The 21680-nt window shown below is 39.2% G+C and overlaps 4 protein-coding genes across 4 annotated transcripts; 2 read left to right on the plus strand and 2 right to left on the minus strand.

The window, feature by feature from the left end:
• Positions 1-7803, minus strand: sfxn1 (sideroflexin 1). Its single transcript, XM_053324524.1, has 11 exons — positions 7678-7803; positions 5871-6040; positions 5608-5778; positions 5235-5333; positions 5053-5128; positions 4657-4742; positions 4407-4534; positions 4265-4314; positions 3930-3979; positions 2760-2807; positions 1-2646 (listed from the first exon to the last, which is right to left on the minus strand). Exons 2-11 carry the CDS (start codon positions 6032-6034, stop codon positions 2550-2552), a joined length of 969 nt encoding a protein of 322 aa, XP_053180499.1. The 5' UTR covers positions 6035-6040; positions 7678-7803; the 3' UTR covers positions 1-2549.
• Positions 7804-8738: 935 nt separating this feature from the next.
• On the minus strand, positions 8739-11947 carry LOC128362526 (serine/threonine-protein phosphatase 2A catalytic subunit alpha isoform-like). Its single transcript, XM_053323293.1, has 7 exons — positions 11749-11947; positions 11097-11306; positions 10821-10994; positions 10657-10746; positions 10324-10485; positions 10116-10234; positions 8739-9770 (listed from the first exon to the last, which is right to left on the minus strand). The coding sequence occupies exons 1-7, from the start codon at positions 11848-11850 to the stop codon at positions 9698-9700; spliced, it is 930 nt and encodes a 309-aa protein (XP_053179268.1). The 5' UTR covers positions 11851-11947; the 3' UTR covers positions 8739-9697.
• A 3728-nt stretch (positions 11948-15675) lies between these two features.
• Positions 15676-19370, plus strand: atp5po (ATP synthase peripheral stalk subunit OSCP). The gene is made up of 7 exons (XM_053323739.1): positions 15676-15797; positions 16065-16115; positions 16218-16328; positions 17353-17482; positions 18608-18720; positions 18870-18956; positions 19089-19370. Exons 1-7 carry the CDS (start codon positions 15771-15773, stop codon positions 19197-19199), a joined length of 630 nt encoding a protein of 209 aa, XP_053179714.1. The 5' UTR covers positions 15676-15770; the 3' UTR covers positions 19200-19370.
• A 132-nt stretch (positions 19371-19502) lies between these two features.
• On the plus strand, positions 19503-21559 carry si:ch1073-44g3.1 (uncharacterized protein LOC797133 homolog). The gene is made up of 2 exons (XM_053323943.1): positions 19503-19853; positions 20122-21559. Exon 2 carries the CDS (start codon positions 20125-20127, stop codon positions 20791-20793), a length of 669 nt encoding a protein of 222 aa, XP_053179918.1. The 5' UTR covers positions 19503-19853; positions 20122-20124; the 3' UTR covers positions 20794-21559.
• Positions 21560-21680: the final 121 nt, after the last annotated feature.

Consider the following 21680-nt stretch of genomic DNA (forward strand, 5'->3'; position numbering starts at 1 on the left):
TACAGTATTTCATCATCTTTATTTCATCCAGTTAGTCTAAACATTACATCACCCCAGTGTACTGCAAAACAATCATACATTTTTGTCATAATATTCTTTAAAAATATTTGTTTGAATTAATGAAAAATGTAAATGACTTAATCCCCTTTAAGTCGATTTGTATCGCTTTGGCTGTAGTGATATTGAATTTGATTTGGTAGATTGAAGCTTTGTGAACATGTTATTAAGGAGTTAATTTTATATATTTTTCAACACATTTAAGAGGAATCAGGTCCAGTTAGATGCAGTTAAATGTTAAGGGAACACTCAGAAATAATGTCTACCAGAGGGCAAGTTTAGTATTTGTCATCGATCTCTCCCTCACTGATTAAAGATGTACTTGAAAAGCGTTGTGCTCAGGAAACTGAAGAGGTTTTTAAAAATGTGCAGCATTTGAATATCTGTTACAACATTGTGCTTTTCTGGACTAACACACAGTAGATAGCTGTAATTGGGGGGAAAAGATGCTACATTCAGTTACCTTTAACACTAGAATAACAAACTTCACTTCAAAAACCAGCAAGGGAACAGCTCCAACTCTCTCTGGAAACACTGACGATCTAAAATAAACTTACTTATACAGCAATATATGTTAGTAGATTTACATTATATTAAACATTAAACACCTTACGGAAATCACACACCATGATGAGCAAATCAATGTTCACAAGCATTTGAAAAAGATTTGTGTAAACATATGCATTAATTGGACCGAATGATTTTTAACACACATTGGGTCCTTAGAATACATGATTTTTAAAGTTTCATAATGAGGCTAGGTTGGTCAAACAATTTGCTAAAAGTTTTGTGGCTTCAAGTCCATCTTTTTCCCTCTGATCCCTGATTTTAAACTTGGCTAAAGATGTTGCTGTCCAGTCTATCTGATACGAAATCAGCCCCACGATACAACTTCATACAGTAAAATACAGTCGCTGATAATGTGGCATTAACAGGCCACCAGTTTAACACACGGCAACAGGATGGTAGCCGTCTGGATGAATGCCAGCGGGCTCATACACACCAAACTGGCATCATCATGTTAACACTGACACTGCAGTACAGGTACAGAACAAAAGTTTGATGATGATGATTTTTCAGCTGCTTTATCAGCTCACCAGACAAGAGCTGAGACAGTGTGTGCTGATGACATATTTCTAACTTTAACAATAAAATACTGTAGTGGTATACTGTAGCAGGATGTTTGTTGCGGATTAAAGCTTTCAGCTTCAGCAAGTTATCATACTACTTTACTGTGATTTGAGATGTTTCACGATGCAATGTAATGACTGAAGTCATAGCTTAAACATTAATTGGTCAGATGGACCCTTCTATACATCATCTTGATCCTTGCCTTGAAAAATAATATCTTGAGAACATATTTGGCATATTTTCCCAATATTGACATCCATATCTAACATAGGCTGCAAATGAATATAAAAATGTTCTATAACAGCCGGAAAACAACTGATTAAACTCCAACATAAATCTAAAATGGGTCTCTTTGTGTGGTAACATGTTGCCTAAAGGTAAAGAAGAGAGTAAGGCATGAATTAGTTCAATTTTGGTGGAATACTGAGATCACAAAATCCTGAATTGGGGATTGTGGAAGCGAGAAGCATAGCGTTTTGCTGAAAAGATTATTGACAACAGTATTTGTCACCACCGTTCAGCTCTCTTGACTGTAGCTCGGTGTGACATTTCTCTTTGAAGCTGAGGCCTCACAGAGAAACACCATAATGCTCATATGAGGAGTGGTTTGTTCATTCATGTTTGGTAAGAAGAATAAATACTGTGATAAACACTGATTATTAAGACATCAAATAGCACCGTGTTGGCCCATCAATGGCTGCCACCATCATAGCATCACATTTTATAGGGTGGAATACTGTGTTCTGATTGTTGAATGTCAATCATTTGGCAAAATGAACTAAATTAAAGTTAAGAAAAATGAATGTCATTCTTTAAAATAACACTGTTAAGAGTAGGAGGTTATTATCATTGAGAGGTTGAGAAAATCTGAGTACAGATTTTGGCAAATGCATGAACTGCAGAGGTCTTTGACTAATCAATGGTAAATATATGATTATTATCATCAACTGCCTGCCAACCTTAGGTAGTAGAGTGTGAAAATGTTTTGGTGGCGATCAACAAGTCACCAACTTAAAAAAATTAAAATACTGTACAGAAGATAAAATGTTCAGTTAAATCAGTCTGACACGGACCACTATATCTGTCATGATCAAACATCACATCATATTTTTCATCCAGCCCACTCAGGAAAAAATCTTCTGAAGCAGTTAACAATAAAATCAACAATCACATTGACAAAAGCAAACATCTCATTACAAAGAGACTGACTGAGAGAGGGAGTCCTCAGATGTCCATCTAAATGGTGGAAATGAGGAGACACAAACTTAACTTTGGCACACTGAATGAGGAGGGCTGGCAGAGAGGCGAGGACTGAACCTGCAGCTGTGTTATGGCAGTGTTTGGATGAGGGGGCCACACACTCATAGCCCTTTGTTAAAGTACACCCTCTCCACTCCTGGGTGGTTGGCCCGGATCTTCTCCTGCAGCTCCGGCTCCAAGCGGCTGACTGATATAGAGCTGGACGAGGAGGAGGAGGAAAGGGATAGAAATGCAGGGTCAAACACATGCAACAGTCTAATCTGTATAATTCAACCTTTTCCCTCACTGTCAAGTTTAAACCTTTCACTTACCTCTTCTGAGGGAACAACGCACAGCACAACGGGGTGGCAAACACCAGGCTAAAAAATAAAAACAGACCAAAGAAACATGCACATTGAGAACTTTCTGTTCTGAAGCTCTAAAGAGACAGTCTACAGCGACACCGGTAGCTGCCTGCTTTCCTTGCACATCAGTGCTTTGAGCTAAATGCTAACATCACAATGACAATGCTAACATGCTGATATTTAGCAGGCATAATGTTCAACATGTTCATTAGCTTAGCATGATAACATTTGCTAATTAGCACTAAAGTACAACTGAGGCTGATGGGAATATCATTAGTTTTGCAAGTATTTTTGACTTGATGATAACACAAGAGAAAATTGAAGTGTTCTTAAAAGGAGACATGAGTGCCTGTACTCTATTTCAAGGCGATCCAAACGTCAAGATATTTCACTAAAACTGGTGGTGCTAGAGGAACAGTAAGATCAACCAGAGTCATTAAGATTCATTCTCTGGGGACATTTAAAGGATAGATTCAAATATTTTCAAACTGTTTTTTCTAAGACTACTGAAGCCTCATATTCCATTAAACTATAGAGTGCCTTTTTCCATAGAACAAGCATTTTTCTACAAATATTAAAAGATGCAAAGTTATGGTAAGTTATGATTCACTTGTGTGGTGATTTGAGCGTCTCAAAGTGTAGAACAGTTGCAAAGTGTGTGTGTGTGTGTGTGTGTGTGTGTGTGTGTGTGTGTGTGTTTCCTAGCTTGCAGGATGTGCTGCTGATCACAGTCATGTCATTTGTACAGGAATGTTGCACGTGAGTGTAATTTCTCATCCTGAGGCTATAGGAGTTTAAGCAAAGCCAAGAAACACCAGTGAAACTTAGTGTAGAATATCTTGGTCATTTCTCAGTAATGTTTTAAAGACGTCATAAAAATCAGCCTGACCTCAACTAGCAGTTTTTTCTGAATGTAATCTGAATGACAAGGCCAAAGATTAAATGCCTGAACTCACATGAAGCAAGCTCACTTCACATTGAGATGAAACAAGAAAATGTCAACAAGAACCTTTAACAACATTGAAAGTGAAAATATTAGGATTGCTGGGTTTCATATTCCCGTTGTAAGAAATAAGGTTGGATTTCAAAGGAATTATATATGGTGGCTTATCAGGTGGACCATCTCTGACGACTCACCAGAATCCCACCAAGCTGACTTGAATAGGTGCACTCATCCATGGGAACTTCTGAAAAGACCAGGCAGAAAAACAAATGAGTAGCACAAAAGCAGTGGTGAATTCCCATACTAGAGTGGCCTCATGTCCTCCGTACTTTTCACTGCTCTAATGTGCGATTACTAAAAGGAAGTGAGTGGCAGGGGTAGAGTGGGACAGCGAGTTCCCACAGTTTAGCTTAAATCTTCATGGCATTTGAAGTCAGTGATGACTGACGATCGATGTCAAGCAGCAAATGTGTTCCTCTTTTGTGAGTTTATGTCTTAAAGAATGGAAAAAAATCTGAAACATGCTTACCCTCAGAAAGGCCTTCTTTTCCAAATGGTTCATTAAAAATGGGGGAATAGCTGAAAAGACACAATTAAAATATTATTGTACGGACACATTTTCAGTTAAATGATGCCAACAACTGACTGAAGATACACAACGACATTCATACCCATTCCTGGTGAAGCCATGAGGATTCTGGACACCACAACCTGAGAGATGGCCTGCTGTGCTGCTTTCGTCGACTCTCCTAACCTGTTATCATTCTCATCTGTTATAGGAATGCCGTGTTGAAGTTCTCTGAGAACAAGGAGCGAAGAGGATTTAGCCAACTCAGAAGAAATGATCTCACAATTTTTGATATCAGCAACATTTTTGATCACATGTATTATCACGTGGCTCACTGAATGTGCTTTCCTTACCTTTGTCTCATCAGTGGGATATTGATACAGTTAGCAGCAGCTACAGCAGCAAATGGAACAAATCGTCCAATCAGGGGTGAGATGTGCTGCAGCGGGAGAAAGGAGGAACAAAAACAGGAGGGAAGGAAATGAAACACAATCACAACATCACATGGCTCTGCTTGGCGCAAACCTTCCACACTAAGTGACTGCAGGTTATAGCAGGTTATATTTCTGATATTGTGTATGAATTATTGCATTTCTTCCATAAATCAGCATGTATTAATAGCTGGCAGGAAAACATGCTGATTACAGAGCATGACCCTGTGCATAATACGGCTCCTCTATGACAAAGAGACTGTATGTGAGGTCAATAAATTAAAATGAGATGTAGAATGGGGTTAGATGAACTGATACCTTTGTTAGTGCATTTAGTCCTAGAGCGGTGGCAACTGCCCCCGTGGTGGCAGACACATAAGCTGTGCCAAGCTGACTGCAAACAGAAGAGTCATCGATCACATCAGCAGTCCACACAAACAGTGTTGAATGAAAAAGGGTTAATATGAGCCGGTGCCAATGCCGAAACATCCGTCTCTTACCTGACTGTGATTGGAGCGTCGCCACTCCTGTTGGTGTAGTTGACTATTGCATTGAAAGACTGATTGATCCACTGCCAGAGCAACACAGCCGGAGTTGTCCTGCAAGATTTAAAACAGTGCAGTTTGTGTCCAGGACAGCGTAAAGATGCAGAAGACATGATTTCATTCTAACAGCTTTATACTATAACTGAAGGTTAGAATTTGTTGGAGTTTGGAGATTTAAACTACATTTTCTTCTAAACAAAGGTCCTCCATATTATCCATTATTAGTAGAGGTAGTAGTTGTACTAGTTGTAGAAGTAATACTATGTTTTTAGAAGTAGGGGGAAGAATTATAGTGTTACAGTCACAGTATGATAAAAGACTTTCTTACTTGTAAAAGGTCATCATGCATCCAGTGATCGTCATGTTCATTGGAACCTGTGCTGACATGCGACCGATGAGGATCATCTTCTCCCCGGTATCGGGATGGAAAGCTGAGTCAAAAACATATTTGGCTCTCCACAGTTCGTCCTCCGTCAAACCCGGAGAGACTATGCCTTTCCTGAGAGACAGTAAACACAAAACTCCTTCTAATAACAGCTCTTAGTGATTTGCTGCTGATGCATCTGTCCTTGCAGCTTCATCCTGGCTCACCTGTAGTCAGTGATGATTTTGTGCGAGTGTTCTAGTTGTTCGTTGGTGAGGAGGATGTTCCTGGGGTCTGTGACAGTGAAGAAATGTTTAGCACGGCCCACGAATGTGCTCTGGTCCCACCGGGGCTCCTTGATGTTTATGGAAGTGGATAGCTCTGCTGCCATATTTATCTGGTGAAGAGGAAATGTTACAAGAATCACATCAAGGGTTTCTCAGTGGACAATCTACTGGAACTGCAATGAACAAGTGTTTCATAACTGCACTGTGTTATGCTGATATTATTCCTGGATTCCAGTGCTGTGTAGCCTCTCTGTCCTTGTTTTCTTTTGCAGACACAAGTCAGTGAAGGAGGGAAAAAAAGCTCCTTTTTCTGGATTGCCATGCTGCTAATTCAGCATAATGTTGCTATGGCGATGGCTGACCTGACACAAGGGTTGTGAAGCGCTAAATTGCAAAGCCCTTTTATGGGCACACACAACCCCCAAACTATGGCTGAACAGCAGCTCTTGGAAAGTGACAAAGCTCTCTGCATGTACGCTGTGAAGGACTGCAAACGGCTGAACAAATCATTATTTCTGTTAATAAATGACACATTGTATGCGGGTACCGTGGTCAAAGCACCGGATATCATGCAATATTTGGGTTTGCTTATCACCTTAAGTGGGTATTTTATTAAATATTTATGCATTTATGATTTCACAATCTGAAACCAGATAAAACTGGCCTGCACTTGACACTGCACTGTAAAAAAAAAAAAAGGACATGCTTTGTGGATGTGCATGCATGCTCATTGTCCCCCAGTGTGTGGGTCCATGCAACCCAGTCTGATCTGGTTTTTAACCATTTGTTCCTCTAGAGGACCGAATACACCAAAGTAAATCATGTCTGAACAAGGATTTGCAGCAGTATGATGAAACTCCGCCTAAAATTGCACCAAAGATGGCTGCTGGATTCACAATAAAACAGAAAACTGTCTCTCTTTCTCTCTGTGTGTTTTGCTGGCGGCTGTATAAACGCGTGAGGCGTGCTGTCTCTTTAAATTGAATTAAACTCCATGGGGTTCTCACGAGATGGTAACAAAACACCCATTTCACTACAGCTTATCCTGTAAAACACTGAATCATAGGGTGGGTTTGATTTCCACAGGAGGCTGCTGCAGTCAGATCCCTGTGAATAGCTTTAATCAGAGCTAAATGACAAATCAAGGTGATATCTGAGGACTGAACTTTGGACTAACACGGCCTTTGATCTATAAACCCTCAGTCTCTTCTGCCCTCACTCTCAGCCAATCAAAGGCGGCCTGCGTGGCTACACATTAACCTGCGATTCACAGCAACTCTCCGCAATCAAAGATACCACTTAAGGGCAACATCTGGAGGCAGATGTTTTATCGCTTTTTTTCCATATATACATCCGAAATCTATAACACTGAGAGAAGGAGAGAAGCGGCTCGCTCTCAGTGATCGGAGGGTAAACATGCTCTGGTTAACTGTCCAACCCAACATAGACCAGTCAAATCTGGACTGGTAGGTGTTGCTGCATCTGAACAACTCGCGCTCAAAACCATCCACAGAACAATTATAATCCAAAATAGCTTCACTGTGAAACGGCTAATTGGGTGCAGCATCTGTCCAGCTGTGCGCCCCCAGACTCAACTAGTATCAGCCTGCCACATCCAGCGGGCTTCTCAAAGAGCCTGGCGCGTCTAATGACAGTATGCCCCCTGATCTGAGACGAAATGCTGCACGTTGAGATTCTGGATTTCGACGTCTCTGTGTGTCATTAAAGATACGGACAGGTTACTTACTGCACTGTGGGCTCCGGCGGTCCGCAAGAGGTTGTCCCTGAAAGGCTGCAGCCAGCTAATTTAACATGCAAGCAGCGTCAGCACAGCCAGTGAACGCGCGCGCACACACACACACACACATACACAGTCACACACACAAATTATACACTCTCACACACAGAAAGCCACATCCCCCAGTGGAAGGAATCTCACTGAGAAACTAAAAGTCCAGCCTCTAAGCAGGAAGTCAGAACAGCACTGCATTGGTTGTTGCATTGACCAGTAGCCCACATAGAGGAAGGATGTGAGGATAAATAATGATGTGCTATTCTTTCATAAATCAATTCAATTCAACGTAAACATTTGAGGTGACAAATTCACTTTCAACTTTATTTTCACAGGCTTACGGAGCAGCACATCCGTTCACGCGCTCACATTTCCTCTGACTTGATGCATGTAAATCAATGAGTCAATCATTACCTGTACAACTGGTACAACGTGCTGACATAACAGTTAATACCAAAGTCTAGTGAAGAAGGTGACCCCTAAAACCAAGTAAAAAACTATTATTTTATATACTTATTTTCAATAAATAGTTTAAAGAGAACCAATTAGATTTAGCCTTATTCTTTCTTATAATTATAATAAAATATTATATCAATTTGTATTCTATACAGTTCTTTTCATTTGTTCTATATGTATCTATTAGTTTTCATTAATTTGCAATTACAACAGGGCTTGGATAAGGAATCATTTGGGCGCTGTTTTTCTTCTCGTGTCAATCCAGATTTTAAAACCGTTGTTGGGTATGTACCTATTATGTATATTATTTGCTCTGTATTTACCTGGTAGATCAATGCAATCATGTATGCATAAACAGATACAGATATATCTCCACTCTTCTCCATTCTCAGATGGCTGGATGTCATTTGTTGTATTTTTTTTTAAAAAAGGAAAAAAAAAAAAAGAAAAGTCCAAGACATGTCAACATTTCTGAATAAAAAAACAAAACAGACAAAAAGTACAAACGACAAAAAAAAACTTTATGAAACACATAATTAGCCATGGCTTGAATGGCAGCTGTCCCTTCGTAGTTCAAATTATAAATATATTATATTATATATAAATATATAATGATGAAAATAAACTAGTACAGATATTTAATTCCTGGTTATTGGCACACATCCACTGTAAGGCTGATTATCACCGTGCTGATTATCGAATCAGTGTCTATCATTATTTTTTGGGTGTCTGTTTCCATCTAGTGGTGACTGGTGAGAACTGCGGCCGATAATACTAAAAACTGTATCTGATATAAATAAATGACGAAGCAACTTCAGACTTTATTTTACTTTTTGTATAGTTGTGGCTGCAAAACATCAAGTTACTTTTACCACTGATGTCACTTGTACCAATATTGCCTACTTAAATTAATAACATTAACTCTCAGTAGAGACAGCAGAGCAAAAAGAGAGCTACTTACACTGTAACAGGGTATAAAAAACAACGCAGTCTGTCAGTGCCATGTGATAAAAATCAAATACAAAAGTGCAAAGAGAACATTCCCGACATCTAACCTTAATCGTCTCACTTCACAAAATAAACTGTTGTTGCGCTTTGGTTACAAAAAGAAAATAAGTTCACATTGTATTTACTGCAACCTTTGATTTGAGGCCATGCCAAGTGAAAGATATATACTGAATATAGCAACACACTCTGGTCATCATTGACACCCTATCACAAAGATTACTGACATTTAGTTGTTATTCTCAGCATTAGTTCATTCATTTTTCCCGACAAACCAGCAGGTAATTGTGACAGTATTGTTCATAGTAGCAATCATTTCTAGCAATAAAAACATCATGCACAGAGAGAAAAAATTTGTAAGGGTGGTGGTACTGGCTAGATAATATTCATTGTGATTATGGCACACATTTTGTTTTGGTCCATGGGGTTATGAATGCTTCTTTTCTCAAGCCTCCGTGCAGCTTGTTGCCATCCTCACCAGCTCTACTCAACACCCTTGCAGGCGCGGAGATCTTTACAGGAAATAGTCTGGAGTACGCCGTGTCACGTGGGGCTCCCCTCTGCGTGGTGCAGGGTCAAACTGTAGGCTGTAACAAAGGAGAGAAGAAGACTACACATCAACTTGGATTTGAAGGTGCTGAATGTCCTTACTAAAAATTGTTTTGGAGAATCAGAATCAAGACTTATTGCCAAGTAAGTTTTCACATGTAAGGATGTCTTTGTGTAGTGGTGCATAACAATGAAAAAATATAAGGTAAAAGAAAAAACACAAATCTACAGTATCTACACAAAGTGAGTAAAACTACCACATAAGTCAGGTGTTACAAATATATGAATACAATTTTATGATAAAGAATAAGCAAAAAACAAGTAGCTGTAGAATGTTTAAAAACTATATTGTACAAGACAATATATTTCATAAATTTACTTACAAGGAGTACTTCAGTGTGTCATCAAGTTCCATGATTGCCGCCTGGTTTCCACAACGATAACAATAGTTTGGTGCGCTGAAGATCGTTACTACATTTCGGTCATGGCACCAATTGTAGCCCTAAATGATAAGATTTTAAATTTGTGACATGTTAAGATACTGTATTAGCTGTATCTTGGTGTCCCCAAGAAAAAAAAATCAGCAAGTACCTCCATCACCAGCTGGTGGGCTCTTGAGACCAAAGTTAGGCCATTTGCATGGTTGAATGTCTCGGAAATGTCCTGCCCAAAGGTGTAACCAGCACCACGGGGAGAGATGCCCCAACCACCACGGTCATCTGGGTCTGACCATAACAAGTCACACATTGGACCCTAAAACATGGAGGAAACCACAGTGTTGTTAAGTCTATTGCATCTGCAAGCTCAAAATCTATTCATGCATGCAGAACTTGCAGGATTTGCATGTCTATCACAATAAGTTACTGGTAAATAATCCTTAATAGAAATCTCAAAATATCCACATGCTTAAACAATAAAATCTACCTCATGAGGAACCTCCTGTAAGCGATCCAGCGCTCTGATATGTTCCAGGGTGTCTATTGAAGGGGACAACCCTCCATGTAGGCAGAAAATCTTAAAAAAGAAGAAAGAGAGAATTAAATCACATGCATCTGTGCTTCATCACATGATGTGCTACAACATCTCACCTGGTTATCTACTAGTGCAGTCAGGGGCAGGTAGTCAAACAGATCTGTGAAGTACTTCCAAACATTGGCGTTTCCATATTTCCTCAAGCACTCATCATAGAAGCCGTATACTTGTGTGATCTGTCTGCTCTCGTGGTTCCCTCTGAGGATTGTGATTCGCTCACGAAACCTTACCTGCAAAGAAAAAATAAGTTATAAACTACATTCCCTACTTATAATGTATATCCCAATTTTCTTTGATATCTACATTAATATTATAGCATCAGTTTCTTTCACCTTAAGAGAAACCAGGAGTGTGACTGTCTCCACAGAGTAGTAGCCTCTGTCAACATAGTCTCCCATGAACAGGTAGTTGGTGTCTGGAGACTTCCCACCTATCTTAAACAGCTCCATTAGGTCATGAAACTGACCATGAACATCTCCACAGACGGTCACCGGACATCTCACCTCCTGCACATTGGATTCCTTTGTCAGGATCTCCTTAGCCTTAGGAGTGGGGGACAAAAAAAATCACAGGATGAGGTTGATAAACAGGTAAGATTGAGTGTGGTGTAGTGTAGGAAGAGGACAATGGACATGTGTTGTAAACAAACCTGTCAGAGCCTGAAGACTAAATATTTATCCAGTGCCAGATTGTGTAGGATACTTGTTTTTTACATGCTGTGGATGAGCCAGTGCACTCTAGTGCTGAAAAGGTACCAAGGGTGGGCGTAGCTAGGGAAAACATATTTTTCAGCCCCCCCACCTTCTTGGCGAGTGGTTTCCCTTTTGCAATGTACTGCAGCCAAATGGTGTGCTCTAAAGGCCACACATGCATTAGCTGACGTTGATGCAGCAAATACCATGCGACATAACATGTAAGCTGTGCTAGCAGCATCCTAACGCTGGGTACACTAGTAGCTCGCCTGCCATCCTGCGCAGAGCTTACCTTTTCGCAGAGTACTTTGACCTGATTCTCTGAGAGCTGTTTGCATTCATTCAGTTGTTCAATCCATCCGTCCAACTCCTTGGTGAATGACTTGTCGTCCATGCCTAATTTGCTGTCAGCTTGCGAGCCGACCAGCTTTAAAATCCCTCAGGAAAAAGCTCTGGCTGTATCGTTACGTTTTGATGGCCCGGCGACGCTCAGTTACGTCCTCTCTGGTCATTCGCAGTGTAATCGCTGATTTATCTGCCCCCTTCTGGACGAAACGGGGCAAAGTCAGGACCAATAACCAACTCAAAACGTCACCAAAAAATATAAACCAGTCACACACTCACAGATGAGCTGCCCCAGGTTGGTAAATAGCTGCATGTAGCTCATAACAGATGATTTTGTCCTGCTACGACTTTGGTTTGGGTTAGGTTGGAGTGCGTCCTTTTAGTTTGTTTTAACTAGTTTGAACTAGTTCACATGATACATACATTATGTCATTGTCATCGTGTGAACACCCCTTAAGGTTACTTATTAGTATCGTTTGAACAGTGTAATTGTTGATTTTCTCCCCCCCCCCTTCTGGACGAAACGGGGCAAGGTCAGGACCAACAACCAACTAAAAACGTCAACATAAAACCAGTCACATTCACAGGTGAGCTGCTGCAGGTTGGTAAGTAGCTCAACTGTAGCCCACTAAATGTAGCACAGTGATGTGAATGTTGTCCTCCTACGTTAACATTTTAGACTTTGGTTGGGGTCAGGGGTGGACTGGCTCGGTGCGCACGATAAAAACAAGCTTACAGCTACACTGTGATTATTGGGCCCATACTGTACTACTTTTTGATACAGTTGCATTAATTTAGGGTTGAATATGAAAGAGGAAACCGGAATTGTCGTTATTTTCCAACAATATGCTTAAAGTAGGGGCAATTCTAGGACCAGACCTTCAGGGTGGCTCAGCTCCTAATGAACATTTAACATACAAAGCCCTGCAAGTGTTCAAACCCCCTGCTAAACTACTCATTTCACTGGATAACGTAAATGACAACATTATATTAATACAAAGTTGAGTGGTACACTATAGTGTATATCGATAATGCTTCAGAATAAACCATCACAGATTTCTACAGAGAGGACCCAAAGATAGATGAACCCTGGAGGAAAGACAATATTAATGACAGAACTATCCAAAGTTCATTAAACCTGTTAAAATAAAACAATTTGAACCTGTAGCATAAGTGTGTGTCCCATCTCTAACAGATAGGCTCACAAAATAATTAAAGTTGTATAAAAAAAATGTTAGAAAAAAAAATACAATATTTATTTATTTTTAGGGAGATCAAATTTGCTTGAGCATCCCTAAAAAGGGTCTAACATCGTCCCTGGTTTTAAGTACAGTAATCTAAAACAGCTCTTTCTTATGACATTAACTTAGCTAAAACTATACGGAAGACAAGGTTTGTTATCTTGAAATAATGAGATAATCATTATCACGAGAAAAAAAAAACTTCTGGACTTTTTTTTTTTCTTGGATGTCTGACACTAGTATTATTTCTTTTCAAGCAACGTGGGTATGTTGTGCTTGACCACAGAAGTCAGAATGTCTGAATGAGAAATCCCTGTCATGTGAACATTAATTAAAAATCTCAGGATATGAAATCATTAATTCACTCTATAGTGTTATCCATTGACTATCATGATAGTTCAGTCTACATCACTAACAATTTAGGTGTTTTTATCATATCAATAATAAACCTACTGAAAATATAACTGCCTATTATTTTGTTATGGACACACACATTAGTCTAAATATTTTGTTAGTATCAGAGATTCTGCTGTGTAGTCTGGCTTCTGGCTATAGGACAGTGTAATTAGAGATGAGTTTTTTGTAAAACAAGTACAACCAACAACAACAAAAAACAAAACAACAACAATAAAAAATATCGTGAAGGAATTTTCATGCATGTGTCACATGTAAAAATGCTCCTTAGACAAGCAGACAATGATGGACAGACTCTCTTCTTCACAGTGCTCTTCATGATTGTTGCCATAGAGACAGTGCTAAAGTAAACAGTCTTATAGTGATGTTGTGACTATAGGACAAGGTTGCTTGGGTGCTGTCTGAATAACTGAGAGTGGTTAAACTATTTTCCTTCAGATTTGTTGTGGCGTTTCACTGGGTCTACACTGGTACTTACAGTTGTAACTGCTTGGTCGATCAATTTTGTGTTTGTCATTAAATCTTTTTTTTGTGGAAGACATCCATATCTCCATATCTCCTAAAATGCCTGAATTGGCAAGTCAAGAAGATTTCTGTAACAACTCTCACAATGAGTGTTCTATTGTGGATGTAGCACAAGTTCAACATAATGATCAACGCATGGAGGAACGACTGTTTTCTCTGGATAATGAAACAATTAATTCATGATCACGAGATAACAGCAATAAAAAATAATTGTATGCACAGCAATTCTCTGCTTCTGTATAGAACTTACTTTGACTGACTTTTTTGGGTCATTGTTTTGGTTCTATATCTCACACACAGGATATATTGTATGGTGTAGTCCCCAGCAGCAGGTAAACATACAACAAAAGCTTGGATAAAACAATTGTATGCTACTTGTCCAAATGTCTGACAGACAAAGTTAGCAGTTGGCAAAAGTCAAACCTGTAATAACATTCAGTCTGTCAGTCGGCCAAACACATCAACAAGTTAAGCTAATGTGGTTGAATGTGTATGTATGATTTTTTTTTGGCAGCACATTCTACTTAACGTTTTCAAAAGGTGATAATATTTAATGTATGTGCCTCTATGCTTATTGTGAACTTCTGGTCCAAAGGCACCAAAAAAAAAAAAGTAAACACATTTTAAAAACTTTGCAGCTAGAAAAACCTTTCTTACTTTTGACATTTGACTATTATTAACTACATAGTATCCAAAATAATCATAAAAATGTGAAATAGGCTTTTTCCACAGATAATAAAAATAATAATAATAAAAATCATGAGAAAAGAAAGAAAGCATTTACAAAACTGTATCAGTGGAGTTATTCAAATTGAAACACTGATGGATTGGGTTGGATAAGATTGGATGAGATTGTGATTGTTTAATGTGTCGTCCAGAAGTGTGTCTGTGTTGTATAAAGTTATAATTTGCGCTATATATATTTTTACATTTCATTGATCTACAGTGCAATGAGTTTCCCATGGTGAAAATGAATGTTTTGTCCAGTTAACCTTAGATGTATTCTTTATGTTTTTTTTAAATTGAGGTTTCATCTTGTTAGGACAAACATATTTATTACCAGGTATCTTGAACATTTTGTCAAGTGAGGTCGGGTCATTGTGTAAAGTGGTAAAAAAAAAAGAAAAGCAAAGTGGATCAGCCCATCATAATTGAGCTATTAAGAAATGTTGCTCATTCATTGCTTACTAAGCTAGCTTTATTGTCATTATATTGATGGTAAGACAACAATATAACGAAATTTAGATGGCACTCCCTGAGCCATAAGAACATTTAAGACAATTAAAAACAACTTAAGACATAAATCTATAAGAGCAATAAAGTGCAATATGCAATATCAAAAGGTGCAAACAGTAATGCTTGTTGTAACAATAGGCTACACTCCAGTGAGTGTGTGTGTGGGGGTGAGTGTGATGAGGGGATCAAGCCGTGTTCATCAGTTTAACAGCTTGAGAAGCTGTTTTTCTGTCTTGTAGTGTGTGTGTGTGTGTGTGTGTGTGTGTGTGTGTGTGTGACTGAACTGTCCTGTATCGCCTGTTAAAGGGAAGTAGTTGAAAGTGGTGGTGGCCAGGATGTGGTGGGTCACGAATGATAAATACAATTATTATTTAAAAATAACACTGTATATGTAGCTTTCTAATTTTGTAAGTGTTTTTAAACATTTGCGGCAGTTTACAGGACCTTTTTGTCCTACGTTGGGAAAAAAAACTACATAACCCACAGTTAGACGGCTTCCTGTCAGCTGCACATGCGCAGTCGTTTGTTCCACTCTGGACAGCTGTAGGAGAAAATGGCAGCACACATGCTAGGACAGCAGGTAAGACATTCAATGATTTTTGTGATTTTAATCCTTTTAATTAGCTCTGACTTGATTTTTTATTACCGTATGAACATATATAAAGTGTTTTATTTTTGCTGGAGACCAGGAGGTAACGCTAAATGTCCAGAAAACGTAGACAAGGTATTGCACTTGAATGACTGCTAACACGTTAGCCTGCAAGCTAGCTGTCTTTAACGTCAACGGTGCAACGCGAAAGTTCAAGTTTCTCACTGTTGAAATAATGCTTTTTCTGCTTGTCCACAGGCCCGCCAGTTCAGCACGTCTGTGATCAGACCTGTGGCAAAGCTGGTTAGGGTAAGTACCGTTGCACGGAATATCACGGCTCCGCTGCAGTTCATTATTTAATTAGCTTTTAACTGCTTATCGGTGGTTTGATTGATCTGTCTTTCCTTCTAGCCTCCCATCCAGGTTTATGGAGTGGAGGGCCGCTATGCCACTGCTCTTTTCTCTGCTGCCGCTAAGCAGAACAAACTGGACCAAGTGGAGCAGGAACTGGGAAAAGTGTCTGTAAGTGGAAAAATAAAACATCCAAAAACAAACATTACATTACTGCAAGTACAGACTTGCGGCATAGTGGTATAGAGGCATGGCAATAATTTCTTATAGAGCACATTTCATGACAAGAAAGCTCAATGTGCTTCTTTTTTATTTATTTTTAAAAAGACATAAATGCATCAAGTTATGCTGTGGTAAAAGAAAGAAGGACATTAAAAGATTATAAAAAACAAACAATATATATTTGTGCATACACACAGTACCTACAGACATGCTAGAGCAAGGTCATATAGAGCATACCTTGTCATAGGTTGAAGGCAAGACAACTTTAGTTACAGAGCACATTTTGTACCACAGCAATTCAAAGTGCTTTACAGAAAATAAAAAAGAGCATTGTAGATGCACAGTTACATTATTAAATAAAAACATCAAGGTGAAGTTAATAACTATTAAAACCAATTAAACATGTAAAATTGAATACTAAAATTGTTAGATGCATGTTAACACATGTATGGTAATGTAAACATATAATACATTTAGTTTTTTAATTTGGTTTTAAATGAATCTACATGGGGGCCTGTCTTATATTTTCAGGAAGCTGATTCTAGTCATGGGCAGCATGGTAACTTAAAGCTGCTTCCCCATGCTTAGTGTTTATCTAAGGGTTTAAGAATTGGTAAGATGTGTTGGCTTTTTTTTGTTCTTGACCACACACACACACACACACACACACACAAACAAACACACTCTTGTGCAAACTGTGTTCATAGACCTGAGAACACAGGAAGGTTTATCGCTTAGCTTTCAATTGGGACACAGCTTTTATAGACTGCAGCACATCAGGGCATTGCCTGATGAAGTAGTTATTTACCTCAACATTTTATCTCAAGACGATGTTGCTACACGTGTGTTGCATGGTATAGTGAGAGGTCATGGTTTAAAATGTTTGCAAATCCAGGCAGTTTTAGCCAAATGTAGTGTTTCCTGTAATACACAAACTAAATTGCCTGATTTCTTATTCCATCTTTTTCCCCAGTCCTTCATCAAGGACCCCAAGATTTCCAGTATTGTAATGAATCCCCATGTGAAGCGCAGCATCAAGCAGAAGACCTTCCATGATGCTCTTGCAAAGGCTAAAGTCTCCCCCATCACCGTCAACCTCATCAGTGAGTCATCACTGACATAGGCTACCTTTTTTGCTTCAATACTTTGATCCTCTGGCTGAGCATTTGCCAGAGGTCATACATAAGTAGCCCGACGTAGGTTCTGTGAATGAACAAAATAAGTCTGAGCCTTCATTCTTAGGTAAACAGAGGTTACTGGATTTTAAAGTGACCCACTGATGTTTTTCATCAGTAGGCTACTTGCTTAGCATTGAAAGTGGTTAGTAAAAATTAAAAAGTTCACCAACTGATACCAGCCCACACCTAACTGACCGGGTCGTCTTATTTCACAGAAAATCAAACACCCAAATATACATGCTCAAGCAAGTTTTTCATAATATTGCCTTTTTAATATAATGTCTGAAAATGTATTTTTAACAGAAATACAACAGACTTGGTGCCATCTCTAGTAGGTCTAGTTTTATGATCTGTGCCAAATTGAAATCTTATACAAACATGTTAAATGGAATACACACATCCCTTTTCTATTTCATGTCAAGTTTAATTCACAAAACACATTTATACTTTATCTTTTTTAAAAAGATAACTGGATCGGTAATTTAACTCACACCTTTTTTATATTGAAATAGGCTGCAGCTCGTGGTGTCCTTGGTTTCCTGTGACTTTTATGAAGGTCATGGAGGCTAAAAATGGTCAGACCTGAGCATTACTTGGCTGGTTAGCATTTTATTCATCCTGTAGACACTTCGAATCCCAGGATGGATGGTTTACAGTTTTCTGCACAAATATTAAAGAAATCTGTTTTAAAAAGGCTTTAATCCACAAATTATGTGGATTAAAATGATTTGTTGAGTCCCACAATGCATTTCTCCATCCAGCATTACCATGTAAACTGTGGTTCAATCAGCTTTGAAGTGCTACATTGGCCTTGTATCTGGTGTAAATATGTTTTGGAGCGTTTTTGTATCTAATGTAGACTCAAAGTGAACACTTAATTATACAGCCAGACACCAGGGCCTTTTTAAAATATCTATTTATTTTTAACAGATGTAATATAATATGACTGCTGTGCATTGAATAATATTTTCTTGAGTCAAAGCCATCTTCACTGAGCAAAAGAAATAGTGGTGAATGTTGCTAAAATGTATCATGCTTTTTGTTCTGCAGATGTTTTGTCTGACAATGGTCGTCTGACTATTACTGGTGATGTCATCACTGCTTTTGGCAAGATGATGAGCGCACACCGTGGAGAGGTCATCTGCTCTGTCACCACTGCTCAGGTATGAAGTGGGTGGACATGTATAATGTGAATGATCTTGCACATCCTTTTTAAATCCCCTATTACTTATTTTGCTTCATAAATACTACTATACATTATTTTTACTATAGATGTCCTGTAAATTACCAAATGAATATTTATCCATTTCAGGCTTTGGATGAGGCTAGTCTTTCTGAACTGAAAGTTGCTCTGAAGGGCTTTCTTCAGAAGGGGGAAACCATCAAGCTGGAAACAAAGGTACACTTTTAATGCTTGATCACAGAATCATTACTGAAGTCATAACTTTTTTTTTTTTTTTTTGCAGTTGAGACTTCATTTTCAGTGTAACTGAGAGTGATTTAATTTCAACTATTTTATCCTCTTCAACAGTCTGATCCTGCAATCCTGGGTGGCATGATCGTCAGTATCGGTGACAAGTATGTGGACATGTCCACAAAAACAAAGATTCAGAAGCTGACCAAGCTCATCAGGGAAACCTAAGTCCTGTGGACTTAATCTTGCAAAAGATTGAAGATGACCATTGGGGGAAATTCTGATAAATGTATATTGTCACCAATTCTAACACTGCTATTGCTCCATAAATCCAGTGTCTGTGCTTAAGTTCCTATGGATGTTAATAAAAACTCTACAAATAAAAAATGGAAAATGCTGCATTGTGGTGATTTTGACAATGAACCATGGTATTATTGGAGCAAGGCTCTAATAAATGATGTAATTTGTTTAGCTGCAGTAATATATTATGATGTTGCTTACATTGTAATTAGAGGTCTACAGTGTCAGGAAGCTGCTTCTTTGTGTAATATGCTCTGCATTTGTCAGCACCACAGTGGATCAGCGGTGATGGGTCCTACGTTGGCAGGAAGCCCTCGTGCGCATGCGCGATCAGTGCATCCTGTTGTACTCAATTTTTTTCCAGGCGAAAATGGCTGCCTCTCTCATCTTAACCTCTGTCTAAAGGATTAAATGATTATAAAATTGCCATCAGAAATTGCAGTCCCGCTTCAAGTCAGTGGACATGGACACCAGGGCGTAGTTTGAGCGGCGCCATCACGAAGATGTTGCAGCTGTCAGAGAAGAAAAATGTATGCGATACGAAATTAACCCTTTCCAGTCCAACATCCACCAACAAATGAGGTACGAACTATGCATTTTACCTTCTTAAAATGGTCGGGCATATTCGCAGCAAATAGTAAAATGTATTTTTTGTGTAAGCAGTGTTTATTTGGAGACTAACTGCACTACGATGCCAAGACAAAGCCAGGTTAACTTGAGTGTTGCAACGTTAAAAGGCCTGTTCCACAAAAAGAAAGCATACATTGTTCCTCAGGGGTTTTGTGCTTGTTTGTGTGTGTAATTTTCAGTTTCTCCACCTCATGTTTTTAATTTCTCTGCAACCCAACAGAAAATGATGCATCAAGTGACCAGCAGCAGCAGTGACTACTGTATGAGTGGACTGGCAGAGGACTGTCATCCAGCCAGCCACTTTGATCTGTGCAGCACACAATCCAACAAATTCTACCCCACACCTACAAACCCTGCTTTGCAGCTTTCCCTCGCCGGCCTGGGCCCTTTGCCACAGAGCATGCACAAAGTCATGACATGTCAAATGCAAGAGACCCAGAATGACTTTCAGCCTCAGACAGTTAAAATCAGGGGCGGTGAGGCTCCAGGGGCGGATGGATCTAAGAAAAAGAAAGGCATCGTGAAGTCTGGGAGGAGAGGGAGGCCATCAGGGACCACAAAGTCAGCTGGTTATCGTACAAGTACTGGACGTCCACTTGGGACCACAAGAGCAGCTGGTTTTAAAACCAGTCCAGGGAGGCCCCTTGGTACCACCAAAGCAGCCGGGTACAAGGTCAGCCCCGGCAGGCCCCCCGGCAGCATCAAGAGTCTAGCTCGGCTCAAGAAGCTGGATTTTGGTTGTGACGGCCACAAGAAACTAGACTTTAGTAACTGCAGCGGTTCCAAGAAACTGGACTTCACTAGCTGTGATGTTCCACCTTTTCCCTACACCATGATGGAGAAAACAGACCTCTGTGAGCCCGATGGAAAAGCAGATGAAACCGGCGAATAGCTTTGCAGCTTTTTTCCGCAGTGCTTGAAAAACATTTGAGTGCATGAACAAGAGGATGCTGAGTAAAAGATTTCTCTCAAACGTGGGAAGAAAGAACTACTTGTTATTTAGAAATGGCTCCAAGTTATACTGTACAGTGTTTGACATTCTCCCATAATAAATGATGGAAATGACTCCTATGTAGAAGTACGTTAATCCTGTTTCGCAGAGATGCATGCATATGAATTAACCACACCAATCAGCCAAGCGTATTGATCAGTTTGTGGTTCAAACCTCACAGAGGAGTGGATCTTTTTTCCCCTCAGTCGTTTGTTTCTGAGATGTGACACGTTCTCTAACCCTGCTTTAACATTTCTATGACCAGGTTCTTGTGATATTTTCTACATTTATAAAAGTTGCATTTTAGTATAAATAGCCTGTCACATCAGCTATTCCTGAGCATATGTGAATGTGTAGTTGTCTTTTTCTGTGTCGTCCAGTGCTATGTGTTTCATTTTTAAAAAAACTATTATCCTGCATCATACCTTAAAACCTTAAATGGGAGCACTGTGTTACACTTTTGATCCGCTTGAACTGGTAAACTCAATGCACAATCTCCTTTTGAACACAGTATTTGTTATTTCTGCACTTTGTGAATGCAGTTTTGATCATGTATTGTAACAGCCTCTTTTTGTCCTCAAACTCACTTGTATGTTGTGCTGTTCATTAGAAGACGAGAAGACAGAAAAATGCTTTGTTGACTGTAATAGACGCTATGTGCCGTATGTAAAACCAAAATAAAAATAATTTGTCTTTTACACATAACGTCCTCATATTTAACGCATGCAATTCTCCCTGTGGACACAAGAGGGCCCGTGTCCTCAGACTAAAAGTCTGTAATAATACCT

The sequence above is a fragment of the Scomber japonicus genome, chromosome 8, assembly GCF_027409825.1.
Source record: "Scomber japonicus isolate fScoJap1 chromosome 8, fScoJap1.pri, whole genome shotgun sequence".
Classification (NCBI taxonomy): Eukaryota; Metazoa; Chordata; class Actinopteri; order Scombriformes; family Scombridae; genus Scomber; species Scomber japonicus.

What these genes read in the sequence shown, in the direction of transcription:
- sfxn1 (XM_053324524.1), bottom strand. Translation starts at nt 6,034, where the DNA reads ATGGCAGCAGAGCTATCCACTTCCATAAACATCAAGGAGCCCCGGTGG. An exon ending in AAAATCATCACTGACTACAG is followed by an intron (nt 5,779 to 5,870) that starts GTGAGCCAGGAT and finishes ACTGTCTCTCAG; the next exon opens with GAAAGGCATAGTCTCTCCGG. An exon ending in GTCAGCTTGGTGGGATTCTG is followed by an intron (nt 2,808 to 3,929) that starts GTGAGTCGTCAG and finishes TTTATTTTTTAG; the next exon opens with CCTGGTGTTTGCCACCCCGT.
- LOC128362526 (XM_053323293.1), bottom strand. Translation starts at nt 11,850, where the DNA reads ATGGACGACAAGTCATTCACCAAGGAGTTGGACGGATGGATTGAACAA. An exon ending in CCCACCAGCTGGTGATGGAG is followed by an intron (nt 10,235 to 10,323) that starts GTACTTGCTGAT and finishes CTTATCATTTAG; the next exon opens with GGCTACAATTGGTGCCATGA. An exon ending in GACACACTGAAGTACTCCTT is followed by an intron (nt 9,771 to 10,115) that starts GTAAGTAAATTT and finishes CCTTTGTTACAG; the next exon opens with CCTACAGTTTGACCCTGCAC.
- atp5po (XM_053323739.1), top strand. Translation starts at nt 15,771, where the DNA reads ATGGCAGCACACATGCTAGGACAGCAG. An exon ending in AGGAACTGGGAAAAGTGTCT is followed by an intron (nt 16,329 to 17,352) that starts GTAAGTGGAAAA and finishes CTTTTTCCCCAG; the next exon opens with TCCTTCATCAAGGACCCCAA. An exon ending in CCATCAAGCTGGAAACAAAG is followed by an intron (nt 18,957 to 19,088) that starts GTACACTTTTAA and finishes CCTCTTCAACAG; the next exon opens with TCTGATCCTGCAATCCTGGG.
- si:ch1073-44g3.1 (XM_053323943.1), top strand. Translation starts at nt 20,125, where the DNA reads ATGATGCATCAAGTGACCAGCAGCAGCAGTGACTACTGTATGAGTGGA.